Source organism: Lemur catta, chromosome 6, assembly GCF_020740605.2.
Source record: "Lemur catta isolate mLemCat1 chromosome 6, mLemCat1.pri, whole genome shotgun sequence".
NCBI classification, from domain to species: Eukaryota; Metazoa; Chordata; class Mammalia; order Primates; family Lemuridae; genus Lemur; species Lemur catta.
Window position 1 is genome coordinate 99583486 of NC_059133.1, and position 15587 is coordinate 99599072.

The 15587-nt window shown below is 36.9% G+C and overlaps 1 protein-coding gene across 8 annotated transcripts in view; it reads right to left on the reverse strand.

Annotated features, from left to right (window-relative positions):
• Positions 1-15587, reverse strand: part of WNK1 (WNK lysine deficient protein kinase 1) — a 159050-nt gene that overhangs the window by 94431 nt on the left and 49032 nt on the right. For all 8 annotated transcript variants that reach the window (XM_045554672.1, XM_045554670.1, XM_045554667.1 and 5 more), the window contains exon 2: positions 7041-7213. In XM_045554672.1, coding sequence (XP_045410628.1) covers positions 7041-7213 — 173 coding nt within the window. The remainder of the gene's footprint in view (positions 1-7040; positions 7214-15587) is intronic.

Consider the following 15587-nt stretch of genomic DNA (forward strand, 5'->3'; position numbering starts at 1 on the left):
TGCGACGTATTGGTTGGTATGCACGTTGAACCATCCTTGCATCCCTGGGATGAACCCACTTGATCATGCATAATCTTTTTTTTTTTTTTTTTGAGACAGAGTCTTGCTCTGTTGCCCGGGCTAGAATGCCATGGCGTCAGTTCTAGCTCACAGAAACCTCAAACTCTTGGACTCAAGTGATCTTCCTGCCTCAGCCTCCTGAGTAGCTGGGACTATAGGCATGCGCCACCGTGCCTGGCTAATTTTTTTCTGTATATATTTTTAGTTGCCCATATAATTTCTTTCTATTTTTAGTAGAGATGGGGTCTCACTCTTGCTCAGGCTGGTCTCAAACTCCTGAGCTCAAATGATCTGCCCACCTCGGCCTCCCAGAGTGCTAGGATTACAGGCGTGAGCCACCGTGCCAGGCCAGATCATGAATAATCTTTCTGATGTGTTGTTAAATCCGGTTTGCTAGTATTTTGTTGAGGATTCTTGTGTCCGTGTTCAGAAATATTGGCCTATAGTTTTCTTTTTTTGTTGTGTCTTTGCCTGGTTTGGCATCAGGGTGATACAGACCTTGTAGAATGAGTTTTGGAGTATTCCCTCCTCCTCCATTTTTTGGAATAGTTTAAGTAGCATTGGTATTAGTTCTTCCTTGAATGTCTGGTACTATTGAGCATTGAAGCCATCAGTTCCTGGGCTTTTCTCTAATGGGAGACTTTTTACTACTGCTTCTATCTCGTTACTTCCTATTGGTTTATTCACGTTTTGAATTTCTTCCTGGTTCAATCTTGGAAAGGCTGTATGTGTCTAGGAATTTATCCATCTCTTTTAGGTTTTCCAATTTATTGGCACATAGTTGCAGCACATAGTCTCTAATGATCCTCTGAATTTCTACAGTATCTGTTGTACTAATGTCTCCTGTATCACCTCACATGTTACTTATTTGGGTCTGTTCTTAGTCTGGCTAAAGGTTTGTAAATTTTATCTTTTCAAAAAACCAACTTTTCATTTCATTGATCTTTTATAAATTTTTGTTTCTTTCAATTTCATTTTATTTTTGCTCAGATCTTCTATTATTTCTTGCCATCTACTAATTTTGGGTTTGGTTTGCTCTAGCTTTTCTAGTTCTTTATGACGCATTATTAGGTAGTTTATTTGAAGCCTTTCACTTTTTTGATGTAGGCACTTACCACTATAAACTTTTCCCTTAGTACTGTTTTTGTTGTATCCCAAAGGTCTTGGTATGTTTTCTTTTCACTTTCATCTATTTTAAGAAATTTTTAAATTTGCTTCTTAATCTCTTCACTGACTCACTGCTCATTCAGGAGCATATTGTTTAATTTCTATGTGTTTGTATAGTTTCCAATATTCCCCTTGTTATTGATTTCTAGTTTTATTCCACTGTGGTCAGAGAAAATACTTGATATGATTTCAGTTTTGTTTTTTTTTTAATTTTTTAAGCCTTGTTTTGTGACCTAATATATGGTCTATCCTTGAGAATGATCCATGAGCAGAGCAGAAGAACATGTATTCTGCAGCTGCTGGAATAAATGTTCTGTCAATACCTATTAGGTCCATTTGGTCTATAGTGCAGATTAAGTCCAATGTTGATTTTCTGTCTCAATTATGTGTCCAATGTTTCAAGTGGGGTATTGAGGTCTCCAACTATTATTTTATTGGGTTCTATGTTTCTTTTTAGCATTGATAATACTTGCTTTCTGTATCTGGGTGCTCACGTGTTGGGTACATATATATTTAGAAAATATCATATTCTCTTGCTGAATTGACCCCTTTGCCATTATATAATGTATCTTCTTTGTCTCTTTTTATAGTTTTTGTCTTGAAATTTTTTTATCTGATAGCAATATAGCTACTCCTGCTCTTTTTGGTTTCTGTTTCTATGAAGTGTCTTTTTCCATCCTTTTAAGTCTGTGTGTGTCTTTATAGGTGATGCAGGTTTCTTGTAAACAATATATAGTTGGATCTTATTTACTGTATCCATTCAGCCACTCTACGTCTTTTGATTGGAGTGTTTAGTCCACTTACATTCAATGTTATTACCGGTAGGTAAGAACTTACTACTGCCATGTTGTTATTTTATTTCTGGTTGGTTTTGGTCCTCCCTTCCTTCTGTTTTCTGTTGTGTAAACATGATTTTCTCTGGCAGTGTATTTTAATTTCTTTTCGTCTTTCTGTGCATGTTGTAGGTTTTTTGATTTGAGATTACTATATAAGACTTGCAAAAAAATTATAACCAAATATTTTAAACAGCTGACAACTTAATTCTGCTTACAACAAACAATCAAGCAAACAAAGAGCAATCTAAAAGAAACTCTACACTTTACCTCCATCTTCCCCTCCCTGCTTTTTGACCTTTTTTTTGGTTTCCATTTATATCTTTTTATACTATCTCTTAAAAAGTTGTTATTTTTGATAGGATATTAAGGTCTATCAAGGAACATTCTCTGTTATTTCTTTGAATAAACTTTCTACCCCACTCTATCTTTACCTCCTCTTTAAGGCCAATAACTCTTAGATTTGCCCTTTTGAGGTTATTTTCTAGATCTTGCAGACATACTTCATTCTTTTTTGTTCATTTTTCTTTTCTCATTTCTGTGTACTTTCAAATACTGTCTTCAAGCTCACTAATTCTTCTTAATGAATTCTGCTTAATCAATTCTGCTGCTGAAAGACTCTGATACATTTTTGTTTGCCAATTAGCTCCAGAATTTCTTCTTGATTTTTATTATCTTCAACTCTTTGTTAAATGTCTCTGATAGGCTTCTGAACTCCTTCTCTGTGTTGTCTTGAAGCTCACTGAGCTTCTTCCGAATAGCTATTTTGAATTCTTTGTCTGAAAGGTCACATATCTCCATCACTCCATGATTGGTCACTGGTACCTTGTTTAGTGTGTTGAGTGAGGTCATGTTTTCCTGGATGTTCTTGATGCTTGTGGATGTTCACTGATGTCTGGGCACTGAAAAGTTAATTATTTATTCTAATCTTCATAGTCTAGACTTGTTTGAATCTGTCCTTCTTGAGTAGGCTTTCCAGGTATTCAGAGGGAACTGAGTGTTATAACCTAAGTCTTTGGTCACTACAGTCGTATCAACATTGGTGTGCCCCAACCCTAGTAGCACAGTGACTTTTGCAGAGTCCTGGTGGTACTGTCTTGGTGGACTTGGGTAAGATATAGAAGAATTCCCTGGATTACCAGACAAAGCCTCTCACTCTCTTATCTCACTCTCCATGCTGGTCTACTGGAGTTGGGGGAGGAGTGCCATGGGTACTCCCTTACGGCCACCACAGCTAGGACTAAGCCAGGTTACACCTGAAGCCAGCTCACACCTGAAGCCAGCTCAGTCTCACCCAAAGTCCATGGTGACTGCCCTCTGGCTACCTCAGATATTTATTCAAAGCCCCAGGGCTTTTAGTCAGCATGTGGTGAACCTTGCCAAGGCTGGGTCCTTCCTTTCAGGGAAGCAGGTTCCCTTCTGGCCCAGCGTGGGTCTAGCAATGGTGTCCAGAAACTAACGCCTTCAATCAAGGGCTTCAGGCGTCTGCTTGGTACTTTGTTGTGGCTGAGCTACTACCCAAGTTGCAAGACAAAGTCCTTTGTACTCTTCTCTCCCCAAGCAGAGGACGACTCACCTCAAGCTGCACTGCCTGGAGTTGAAGGAGTGACAAACGCACTCAGCCACAACCACTGGTATCTCACTGGGTCACGTGCACCCCACATCAACTGGCTCTAAGCCAGCACAGCTGCAGGACTTACCCAGGAACTGCAGTCTTTGTGGCTTGATTGCCTTATAAATTTATTCCGGGCCCCAGGCCACTTTCTTTAGCTGGTGGTGGCGCTAGCTGGAACCTGGGTTTCTATCACTGGGACAGAGAATTCCACTCTTGTCCAGCTGATCTAAATGCTCCCTCTGTGGGTGCTGGCGGAATTCTGCCCTGTGTAGTGTTCCTTTGTGACAGCGTAGCCCTGAATTCCAATACAAAGTCCCACAATCACTTCACTCTCCCTTCCCCCAGGCACACAGATTCTTTCTCCACCCAGCCTGCACAGGCACAGCACTTGAGTGGGGGTGGGGGGTGGCATAGGCAATGCAAGACAATCTTTCCTACCCTCTTCAGTGCCTCTCTCACTGATAAAATGTTAAAACCAGGTACTGTGATCACTCAATTTTTGGTTGTTCTAAAGGCGCTTTCTGGTGTGGACGGTCGCTGAATTTGGTGTTCACGGGGAAGAATGTTCACTGGAGGGTTTTATTCAGCCATCTTGCTCCACCCACTTCCTGATTCATGTTAAATGCTGTTTTTCCTCATCCTATTCTTTCCTTTTAGATAATTAAATTTAATTAGGTCTTCTCACTCCTTATTTTATCCTCTTTTAATATTTTCTCTCTTTTTCTGCCTTCTGTTGTTTTCTGATTTCTTCATATTTATTCTTGTCAATTCAATTTAGTCTGTTGTTTAAGCATTGAAGTTTTTTTTTTTTTTTTTGAGACAGAGTCTCGCTGTGTTGCCCGGGCTAGAGTGAGTGCTGTGGCGTCAGTCTAGCTCACAGCAACCTCAAACTCCTGGGTTTAAGCGATCCTACTGCCTCAGCCTCCCCAGTAGCTGGGACTATAGGCATGCACCATCATGCCCGGCTAATTTTTTCTGTATATATATTTTAGTTGACCAGATAATTTCTTTCTATTTTTAGTAGAGACGGGGTCTCGCTCTTGCTCAGGCTGGTCTTGAACTCCTGACCTCGAGCAATCCACCTGCCTCGGCTTCCCAGAGTGCTAGGATTACAGGCGTGAGCCACCGCACCCGGCCTGAAGTTTTAATTTTAATGATTTGTTCTTATTTCTAGAAGTTCTTCAGATCCTTTTCTTTTCATTCTTTTTTTTTTTTTTTTTTTTGAGACAGAGTCTCACTCTGTTGCCCGGGCTAGAGTGTCGTGGCGTCAGCCTCGCTCACAGCAATTTCAAACTCCTGGGCTCAAGCAATCCTACTGCCTCAGCTTCCCGAGTAGCTAGGACTACAGGTATGCGCCACCATGCCCGGCTAATGTTTCTATATATATTTTTAGCTGTCCATATAATTTCTTTCTATTTTTAGTAGAGACAGGGTCTCGCTCCTGCTCAGGCTGGTCTCGAACTCCTGAGCTCAAACAATCCACCCACCTCGGCCTCCCAGAGTGCGAGGATCACAGGCGTGAGCCACTCACTGCACCCGGCCTCAGATCCTTTTCAATTATGCCTGTCCTTTTTTTGATAATGCCCTATTCCTTCATTACAGCTTTATTCCTCCTTCTTTTCTCTTTATATATACTTACATATATCTTTACTGACATCTTTGTATAAAATTATTTTGTAATAGCTCTCAGGCTTGTCCATAGTATCATTAATTGCTGTAGTGCTATTTTCTGATTGTGTTTGTTCACCTTTACCAGTGTGCTTTGTGACTTGTGAGGTCATCTTCTTTGGAAACTGTTTTGCCCCTGGATACTGTGACTCAATGAACTATAAAAATGTCCCTGGGAGTTTTCTTTCAGTTATGGATCAATTATCATGTGCACCCCTTGCCTTGGAATTCCTGCACCAAGCAGGTAGTATAAATTCATATTATAAAGCCAACTACACATGAGATGGAAGAATACAGAATAAACATGAACACTCTTTGGAGAGGCAAAGAGATGGGAATTTCTATTTTTCATAGGGACTTACTTCCCTTTTATCTACAGTCTTGTGCAGAGGTGCAAAATTGCTTGTAGCTTTCACTGTCTGGGGCACCAGGTTCTCCCTTTTCAGGGATAATTCAGTGTTTTGACACAGGCTAAGTTGCAGCTCCCATTTCTACCTAGTTCTAAGGCCTTTTGTCCTTTCATGGACATTAAAACTCTAGTATCCACTCCTTAAGCCTTATATCCGATGTGAAATCCTGATAGACTGCCAAGGCATACATGTCTCTTTTAGCTTTGAGTTACCTCTTCTTTGCTTACTAACTAGAGGTTACCCTTTCTTTCTTTGAAGCTTGGATATATACTGAAAACCTTTTATTATGTTCCACATTTTACTTTGTTGGTGGGGGATGGTCATTCCACGGGGGCTTGGCCTACTATGTTACCCAAACATATATGAATAACAAGAAGCCTGGATGACTAGGAATAGGGTGTTGCCATAAACAGAGTTGGAGAAATTGGGATTGTGGGAGTGAAATTATCTGTTGACATTTCAATAGGCTAATCTTAAGCATTTAAGAGTACATGCAAGTGACTATATCCAGGAGCTACAAGAATAAGTTTCAAAGATCTGAGAGAAATCAGCTCAGTAGTATTAATTTTAAAAAGTAATAAAGAATAAATATATAACACAGTGACAATTTTTAAAAATCTAATTCCTCCACAATTAAAAAATGTATAACACGTAATTAACAACAGGTTCCTCTCTGCGGACAAATAGATATTCTAAGAGATCTGGGATTCCAAAGGCATACTCCCAACACTTATCTAAAGCTCTTTATAATAGGTAACAGGGGATTTGTGTATTTACCTGTTTGTTTGCAAGTGATGATAGGTCTAGCTCTTTTGGGATCAATTTTAGATGTTTTAAGAAATAAAACTACGTGAATTTTTTAGTGATAATTTTCATACTGCAATGTTATCTGATATAAAAGTTGCATAGATATAGCAAAAAATAATACAAGTGATAAAATAAATGGGTAACGTTTCTCAATAAACTTTAATCTCATTTTAACCACTAGAGGGCTACCTTGACGTTTGATTTCTGATCCATCAGCCGCTCAATTTTAAAACAACTATCAGTGTGACTTAAAATAACCAAATATTCTGCAATAACTTCTCATTTCAGTACTTACTAATAAATAATTATCAAATCACTTTACACAGCAGAGGACTCTGTGGGCAAGGAAATATGCTAATAACAGTTGGAAGAATTGTTCCATCCTTAGTAGGCTGGGCAACAGAACTGGTAGGCCTGAAATTACAAAAATCAAATTCTCTCATACTTCTTAGTCAGATTTTGTAATACTGATGGACTTACGTTTTAAGTGTTCCAGAGGTCATAAGTTCAGTCACCAAAACAATGCACTTCTTTCCTTTTACTGTGGATTCCCAGGAATCATAGAATCGAACGATATTGGGATGCTGAAGACCCTTTAACATTTCAGCTTCTTCTTTAAATCTTTGCCTCTCAGACTTTGTTAACTTCCGATCCTGAAATCAAAAACCAAAATAGAATGTGATTTAAAATGATAAAACACCAAGTCATGCAGTTAAACCTAGATGATAAACATGTGCTAAAATATAATCAAAGGGGTTAAAATAAAAGATTACCACTAAAGTTACTAGTGACAGTTTGTCAGCCTATCTTAATTAAGAATGAGAACAGGGTAAAACATGTTTAAGAAAATTTTGAATTATAAAGTCATGCTTGGGATTATTTTAGTATCTTTATTGTTAATGTGTACCTCAGATATAGTCTCATTTTGTAAGAGACTTGCCACTTCCAAAATAATTCATTAATTGCTAGAGATGCAATTTAATGTCATGGAATGAACATGGATTTTGGAGGCAGAAAGATTAGAATATAAATTCCAGTTTGCATTCTATCTTTGCATTGATTAAAATTTCCTTTATGAATATATTACCATCACTTCACAGGATTGTTGTGAGAATTAAGTAATCTAATAGGTATCTTTAATCACATGTTTAAAATGCCGGGCACTTCACAGGTTAATTCACTTCTTGGGGGCAGCACTCAATCTGTTATTCTTCCCTCCACAATGTCCCATATATACAAACCCTGAATTGTTATGCAAATTACAATTGAAACTATGTTATATTAATATTCTGTCCAAGCATGTAAAACCTATTTTCCAGGCATACAATAAGTAATATATCTATCATACTGTTAACTAATTAAACATTACACATATAGTTTAAACACTTCTGTGTTGCCTTCCTCCCTTACCCTTGAATCAAAACCACCAATCCTGAATTTGGACACATCATTCCCATATGAGCCTTTATTCTTTGTATGAAATGTTAAAATTTCATAAAATGATGTTAAAGAGTATTCTTTAGAAGCTTGCTTTTTAAACTAAACCTTGTTTGAGATCACTCAGGATAGTATACAAAGAGACAGTAAGATATCTTACATACAATAAAATATCCACTGCATTATTGTAACCTAGCTTCACTTGTTTTCACTGCTACGTGGTTTTCCACTGTTTGACTATATCATAATATATATAATCTATTACTGAGGAATTTTTAGGCTGTTTTCCATTTTTGCCACTACAATACTACAATAGTATTGTGATGTTAATCTCCTTCGGCATATGTGTAAGACACTGGTTCTCAACTTGGGGTCTTTAAACTCCTTTAAGGCAGGTTTATGAACTTGTGTGAAAACAAATCTTCATTTTTCATTAACTTCAAATTGAAATTTAACATTCCCTTCAATTATGACTATAGACATCTAATGGCATTCAGCAGTATCTGTGACTTTTATTTTTTATATCACATAACAAGTGGTTGCAGTACCTCAGAATATCATTTATACTAATCATTTCTTTGAAACTATGGTAGCTATTAAACCTTCCACTAGATCTTATTAGTTAGTATACATGAGTAATGCACGCTATATCACAAATTTTAAAGTTTTTTGTAACTATTTCAATATAATTAGTTTCCATTATAATTCTGTGTATTTTTGCCATGGTCTGAATGTTTGAGTCCTCTGCCTCCAAATTTACATTGAAATCCTAATTCCCAAGATGATGGTATTAGGAGGTGGGGTCTTTGGGGAAGTGATTAGGGGCATGAAGGCAGCAGTCTTCGTGTATGAGATTAGACTACAAGAGACCCAAGGGAGATTTTTGCCAACCTCCTACAGATGCAGATAAAGCTAGAGGGTGTCATCTATAACCCAGAGTGCAAGTCCTCACTAGACACTGCATCTGTTGGTGCCTTGAACTTAGACTTCCCAGCCTCCAGAACTGTGAGAAATAAATTTCTGTTGTTTATAAACTACTTGGCTGATGGTATTTTGTTACAGTAGTCCAAAGAGATTAAGACACCCTCCTACTAACATTGTATGAAATTTACCATTGCTCCACATGCTCAGCAGCACTTGGCAGTATCAGAGATTAACTTTTTTTTTTGCCAATTTCATGACCATAAAATCATATCCTGATGCTTAATTTACTTTTTTAGAGTCAATAATAAGTTTGGGAAACCTTTTCTTCTCTGTTTTCTTTGCAGACTACTTGAAATTCCCCCTCTGTGAGCTGCCCGATCATTTCTTTCTTTAGCTGATTTGTAGGTGTTCATCATTTATTCTGGATACCAAACCTTAATTGGTTTTCTGAGTTACAGATATCTTTTCTCAATTTGTGATTTGTATTTTTGCCTTACTTATGATGTCTTTTGATTTACAGATTTATTTCACTATAGTTCAATCTACCTATCTTTTATTCTATGGTAGGTGGGTTTTATGTCTTCAGTAATCCTTCTAAACACAAAGGCCATAATTTTGCTTTCTTCTTTTCCTTTTTAAAATATAAATTTATTTTGTTTGCCACATTTGGGTAATTTATTTGGTGAAGAATTTACTTGGTTAAATAAGAGAGGAGATTAGCTGCTACGTTTTTTTCTGTATCATCAACCGATATTCCCAATACTGTACCATGAACAATCTATCCTTTCCTCACCTCCGTCGTATATCAATTTTCCATATAAGTGTAATACTATTTCTGGATTCTACGTTCTATTCAAATGGTCTGTCTTTTCCTGCTATTCCTGCATTAACACCACACTTTCTTCATTACTATAGCTTTAAAATAATTCATCCCTGGTGGAACAACTTCCTGCAACATCCTCTCCAACTTAATCTTTGAAATCACCTTGGCTATGTGTTTTTCCAATGAGAAGAGTTTATTTTTGTAATGAAGAAATTACAGCATAAAACAATTAACACTGTCAGAATATTATCAAGGGTTTTAATTAATGGCATATTACTTGAAACAGTATTGAGACAGTACATTCTGTTCTCTAACCACTTTTTTCCCCTCCACAGCATATAATAATTTTAAACAACTTTACTGAGGTATAATTTGCATAACATAAAAATCACTATTCCAATCACCCCTCCCATTTTATGCTTTCTTTCCTCTAATATTTTAGTAGTTTCATCTTATTACTCCTTAGGTAGTAACTTTTACGATTATTAAATAGTATATGCTTGCTTACACAGTTGTATGTCACCTGATGACAGGGATACATTCTGAAAAATGCATTTTTACGCCATTTTGTCACTGTGTGACCATCACTGAGTGTACTTACAACAAACCTAGATGGTATAGCCTACTATACACCTAGGCTATAATGGTATAGCCTATTGCTTCTAAGTTACAATCTTAGCATGTTACTACACTGAATAATGTAAAGAAATAGTAACACAATGGTAATTATTTGTGTACCTAAACATATCTAAACACAGAAAAGGTACAGTAAAAATATGGTATTACAATCTTATGGGATCACTGTCACACATGTGGTCCAGCTTTGAACAAAATATGGGGGCACATAACTGTATCTTTTTGTTCACCATTCCATTTTGCTCCTTACTCCCTTCTCTGGATTTAACTTTCTTCTTTTTTGAAATATATTTTTCAAAAGTCTACCACTGAACTTCCATTTTATTGGTAGAATCCTAGGTTTTCTGAAATGTTTATTTCATCCTAGCTCTTGAATGATAGTTTAGATGGATGTAGAATTCTAGGCTGGTTTGTTTTTCTTTCAGCACTGTCAAGACATTACTGTTTCATGCTGTTCTGGCTTTTATTGTAGCTGTCAGTGTAAATGCCCTCCCTCTGTAGGCTATGTGCTTTCTCTCTGGTTGATCTGAAGACTCCTTGTTTCTATTGTGCTCTGCAACTTCCCTACTGTGCATTTAGTTTTATTTACACATAATGGAACTAATTGTTCTTTTTAGCCATAAGCTTCAAGTATTCATCTTCAAATCAGGAAAATTCTCAACTGTTGTCTCTCTGAATACTGCTGCCTCCCATCTTACACTTTTTTATTTTTTTTAAGGTTTTAAAATTTCTTTTCCATTTCTTTCTCTTTGCTACCTCCTGGGGAATGTTCTCAGATTTACCTTCTTGTTCACTAATTCTCTCTGCAGTTACTATATCTAACCTGCTTATTGCCTCTCCTTCTTCGTATTATTATTATTACTTGAACTTTACGGTTTAAAGGATGCAAAGGACATGTGGCAAGGTCTCAGCTCCTGCTCCAGATAAGGGTGAGATGAACACAATCCACACACTTCCAACTGACTACACAAGTCTAGGGGACTGGGGTATAAGTGAGAGGGGGCATACAGTAATATTTGGACATCCATTAAAAAAAAAAAATACAGGGTCAAGCAGTCAGTCTCAGTCCATCACCAAAAGTACCCAATGAGGAGTTTGATAAACGGAACTTAACTAACCACTCCTGTCCTTATGCTCCCTACTAGCATCAAAAACTAAGGAGGGGGGGGACCCACATACTAAAGGCTTCAGTGGGGGAGGAATGCTTCAGCCATGTCACCAGGCCCAAAGCCTGGGGAACGGATTTGTCCCTCTCCATTCAGCAGTAACCCTACACTTGAGATTTTGCATGATAATCAACAGCTCAATTTGCAATAATCCCCTCCAACATCCACCCAATTCCAGGTTCATGAACAAACAAGTTTTCCCAGCATCCTCCTTGGAATCGCCTCCCTCTTAGGGTCTTGCTCCATCTCAAAATTATCACTGCAAGATAGGCCTCTCCCAAAGTACAGCAAATGCCCCCTTTCACTCCACTTTATCACTTTTATTCTAACCCCTCAACCAGAGGCTGCACCCTCTGCCCACAAAGTCCCATACCCTGTCCACTCAGACTCAGATTTATGGTATCAGACCTACTTCATCCTGGATTATCCTCCTAAAATGTGCCTTTCCCAGAGAATAGACAGCCAAAGGACAAGTCAAAGTACCTGGGGCCAAATGCTGGAGGAAGGTAACACTTCTCATTTAGTTTTTTTCATTTCCTGAAGTTCTATTTGGGTCTTTATCAAAATCAGCACCTCTCCCCCTCAGCACCTTAGTGGTTTTGTTCTTTTAGTTTTTAGTCCTTTTACTTTTTTTTTACCTTTTTTTCGTCTTTTTCCACTTTGTCCATATTACAGTCAGAATATTTTTAACACCTATGTAAACAATTCTAAAATATGCCTATTTAATTAATTCTTAGAAATACCACCTTCCACATTTTTAACATCTTTGAAATCATACTGTGCCATACAAATGGAGTCTCAGTGTTACAACTCTTTAAAAAATCTCTCAATAACTTTCTATAGCCTTTAAGATAAAGCTGAGAATCATTGTACCCTATGAGGTCCCACATAATGTGGTCCTTGTCCCAACTCTTTGCGCCTAATTTCTTGCTTTACTAATCTTTTCCATTCTCAAACATGTCAAGCTCCTTCTCACCTCAGGTTCCTCATACATGCTATTCCCTCTAAGAAGGCCTTTCTATAAACCTTTTCTGCTCAGCCATCCTTCAAAGATCAAGTCATTTCTACAGGGAAATCGTGACTGCCTCTCATTCTAGATTAAATCATCCCCCCCAGCCCATTTATTTATGTTTTTATGAACTATTCACATGGCTCTTTCATAGCACTTAATTATATTGAGTCTTATGCCCCATAAAATAAGACTTCAGAGGCTTTATTTTGTGACAAAAAGGCAGTGACAAAATGCCTTTTCAGTGTTCTAGCTTTAGTACCTGACATTCTAGCATAGTGATTTATTCAATAGTATTGGTTGGTAGGGGCGCAGTGTCTCATGCCTGTAATCCTAGCACTCTGGAAGGCTGAGGCAGGATTGCTTGAACTCAGGAGTTCAAAACCAGCCTGAGCAAGAGTGAGATGCCGTCTCTACTAAAAATAAAAAAATTACCTGGGAGTCATGGCATGTGCCTGTAGTCCCAGCTACTCAGGAAGCTGAGGCAGGAAGATCCCTTGAGCCCAGGAATTTGAGGTTGCAGTGAGCTACAATGATGCCACTGCACTCTACCCAGGGTGACAGAGTGAGACTCTGTCTCAAAAAACAAAAGGAAATGGAAACCCCTTCCTCACTCCCTCCTTCAAACAAACAAAAAAAAAAACAGATATTGCCTAAATGAATCCATGTATTTGACTCCCCCTGCCAGCCTCCCACAAAAAAGTGTGTGCACGTGTATATATACCCTTCATAAGCAGCTAACATTTCCCCAGAGATAAAAGGAATTTCTGAGACTTAAAAGACGGTGAGAAATGGAATTGGGCCTGAGTCTCAGTTAAGTCTAACACAACCTAAACAGAATGACCAATTTGCAAAAGGCATTAGAGATTACTATTTTGATTTTTAAAAAATAATTTGTAACAGTTTTTTGTATAAAAAAAAAAAAGCTGCCGACTACTTATTTATAGCAAAGTACAGATAAAGAAGAAAAAACCAGGGGGAATTCTTTCTCCTTCAAAATCTACAACTAATTTTCCTTGAAATAATACACTGAATGGCAATATAAAAATTCCATGGGAATATTAAGATTACATTATCTTTAATTTTGCCTGGAAGTCATTTACACTGTGAACAGAGGCTATTTTTACGAATCTACTGTAGTTTTACTGTTTTTGAAAATTATTTAAGGGATCTGAGAAGTTTGCTTAAATGTTTAAAATTAGAAATATAGTTTCATGAGAATAGATTATCATCAACTAAATGGAAAAACCCCAAACACAGTTTGGGGCTTCTTTCAATAATCTGTCGAACTGTTCCATCTATAGCTGAATCTTCTATTTTTTTTTATCTACAAGAATTTCATAAAAATATCTCAGAGAAGTACATTATTTTAGCACTCAAGACTATAATAACAGTGAAGCAGATGTAAACATTAGCACACAAACCAAAAGGATCAGCTGGGGTTTTTAAAATAATATTTGCCAAGTGAGTGCTGTTTACTAGTGAGCTGCTTTACTTCATTTATTTCGCAGAAAAATCCAGTGAGATACTAAGTAATATTAATTTATTTTACAGACGAATAGCCTAAGAAAATTTAGTATCTCCCTCAAATTCACAAGAAAAGTAGAACCAAGAATTAAATGACTTGGTTTAAACCTCATGTTCTGTTCACTGTATACTACACAAACATATACTAAAAATTTTGTAATGGTTCTGAAATAGTTTTCTTCTTAGAAGATCCACGTTGATATTTGTTATTAAGTAAGAATTATTGAAAAGGACTAGGTACTTTACTAAATTATAGCTGAAGGCAAAATAAAAGGAACCATATATTATTTAAATATTATCAACTGTCAATCAAATTATCATGAAGACAATGATAAAAATTTAAAACACAGCATCAAAATTAGCAATAAAGCATCAAATGAGATTTAGAATAGATTAGACACTGTTGCTTTTTAGAACCTTCTCTCCAGTATTATCGATGCTGGATATTCCTGGGGCCTTGACATACTAATTCAATTGCAGCATTTATTACCTTTAGTATAGGCTAGAGCTGATACAGCTAATCCACTCTATTCATTTCATTCATTTCTTTCCACCTACATTAAGTTGTTTTGAAAGGCTAAATGAACAAAACCAAGGATCAGTATCACATGACCTCCCATACATTGCAGTTTCAGACTGCAGGGGGTGTGGCCAGGCAACAATTGAAATATTTGTTCATCTCAATACCATCCAAATAACAGTCGTCAGCAGATTATTTGCTCATGTAGTTTCTTCTTAAGTGAGGAACACAATGCTAACATGTTTGGTACAGTGGCCTTATAACAATTTGTACATCTTCAGTCACTTGCTTTTAAGAATATATTAATACTTCATTTTAAATCTCCTCTGATGGACATCTTCTCTTTAACCTCATACTTCAATATTTTCTAAATTAGCAATCCTATCCCCTCCTATTGCTTATTTTTTTTCTACAGGGTATCCCAAACATTGGCATACATAGGGAAAATGGGAAATTGTAGCTAAATGTACATTTACAAAATATTCATTACAAAATTTTTCCTTTGTATGGAAATTTTGGGGACACCCTGTATTGCTTATTTTATTTGCCCAGAAGCAAATCTCCCAAACCAATTATGTGACTAAAGCAGTAAGACTGGTTTTCATTAATTAAACTTGAAATTTTTACTTTGTAAGCTAACAACTGTACCCCCAAAGATCTAGTCCTCAAGTCTTATTAACATTTAAACTTCTGTAAAATTTTGTTTTTAGCAATATTTAAGATTTTACTGCTAAATTAAGAATACTTATCAAAATATGGGTGGAGAAAAGTGTTTAGAATTCTTGATTAAAATATTTTAGGTCAATATTGGAGTACTCCCTCCTTATCACTGTCTGCACCACAGTGACTTAGCAAAGACCTTGGCATCAAATTCATCCTTCAACATGATACTAATTGTTGGATGTTAGGATATAGAAATAAAAATTTTTCTTCAGGAGGAGAGTACAGCAGTTTGAAACACTGCTTTTCTAATGCAGCATGGGGT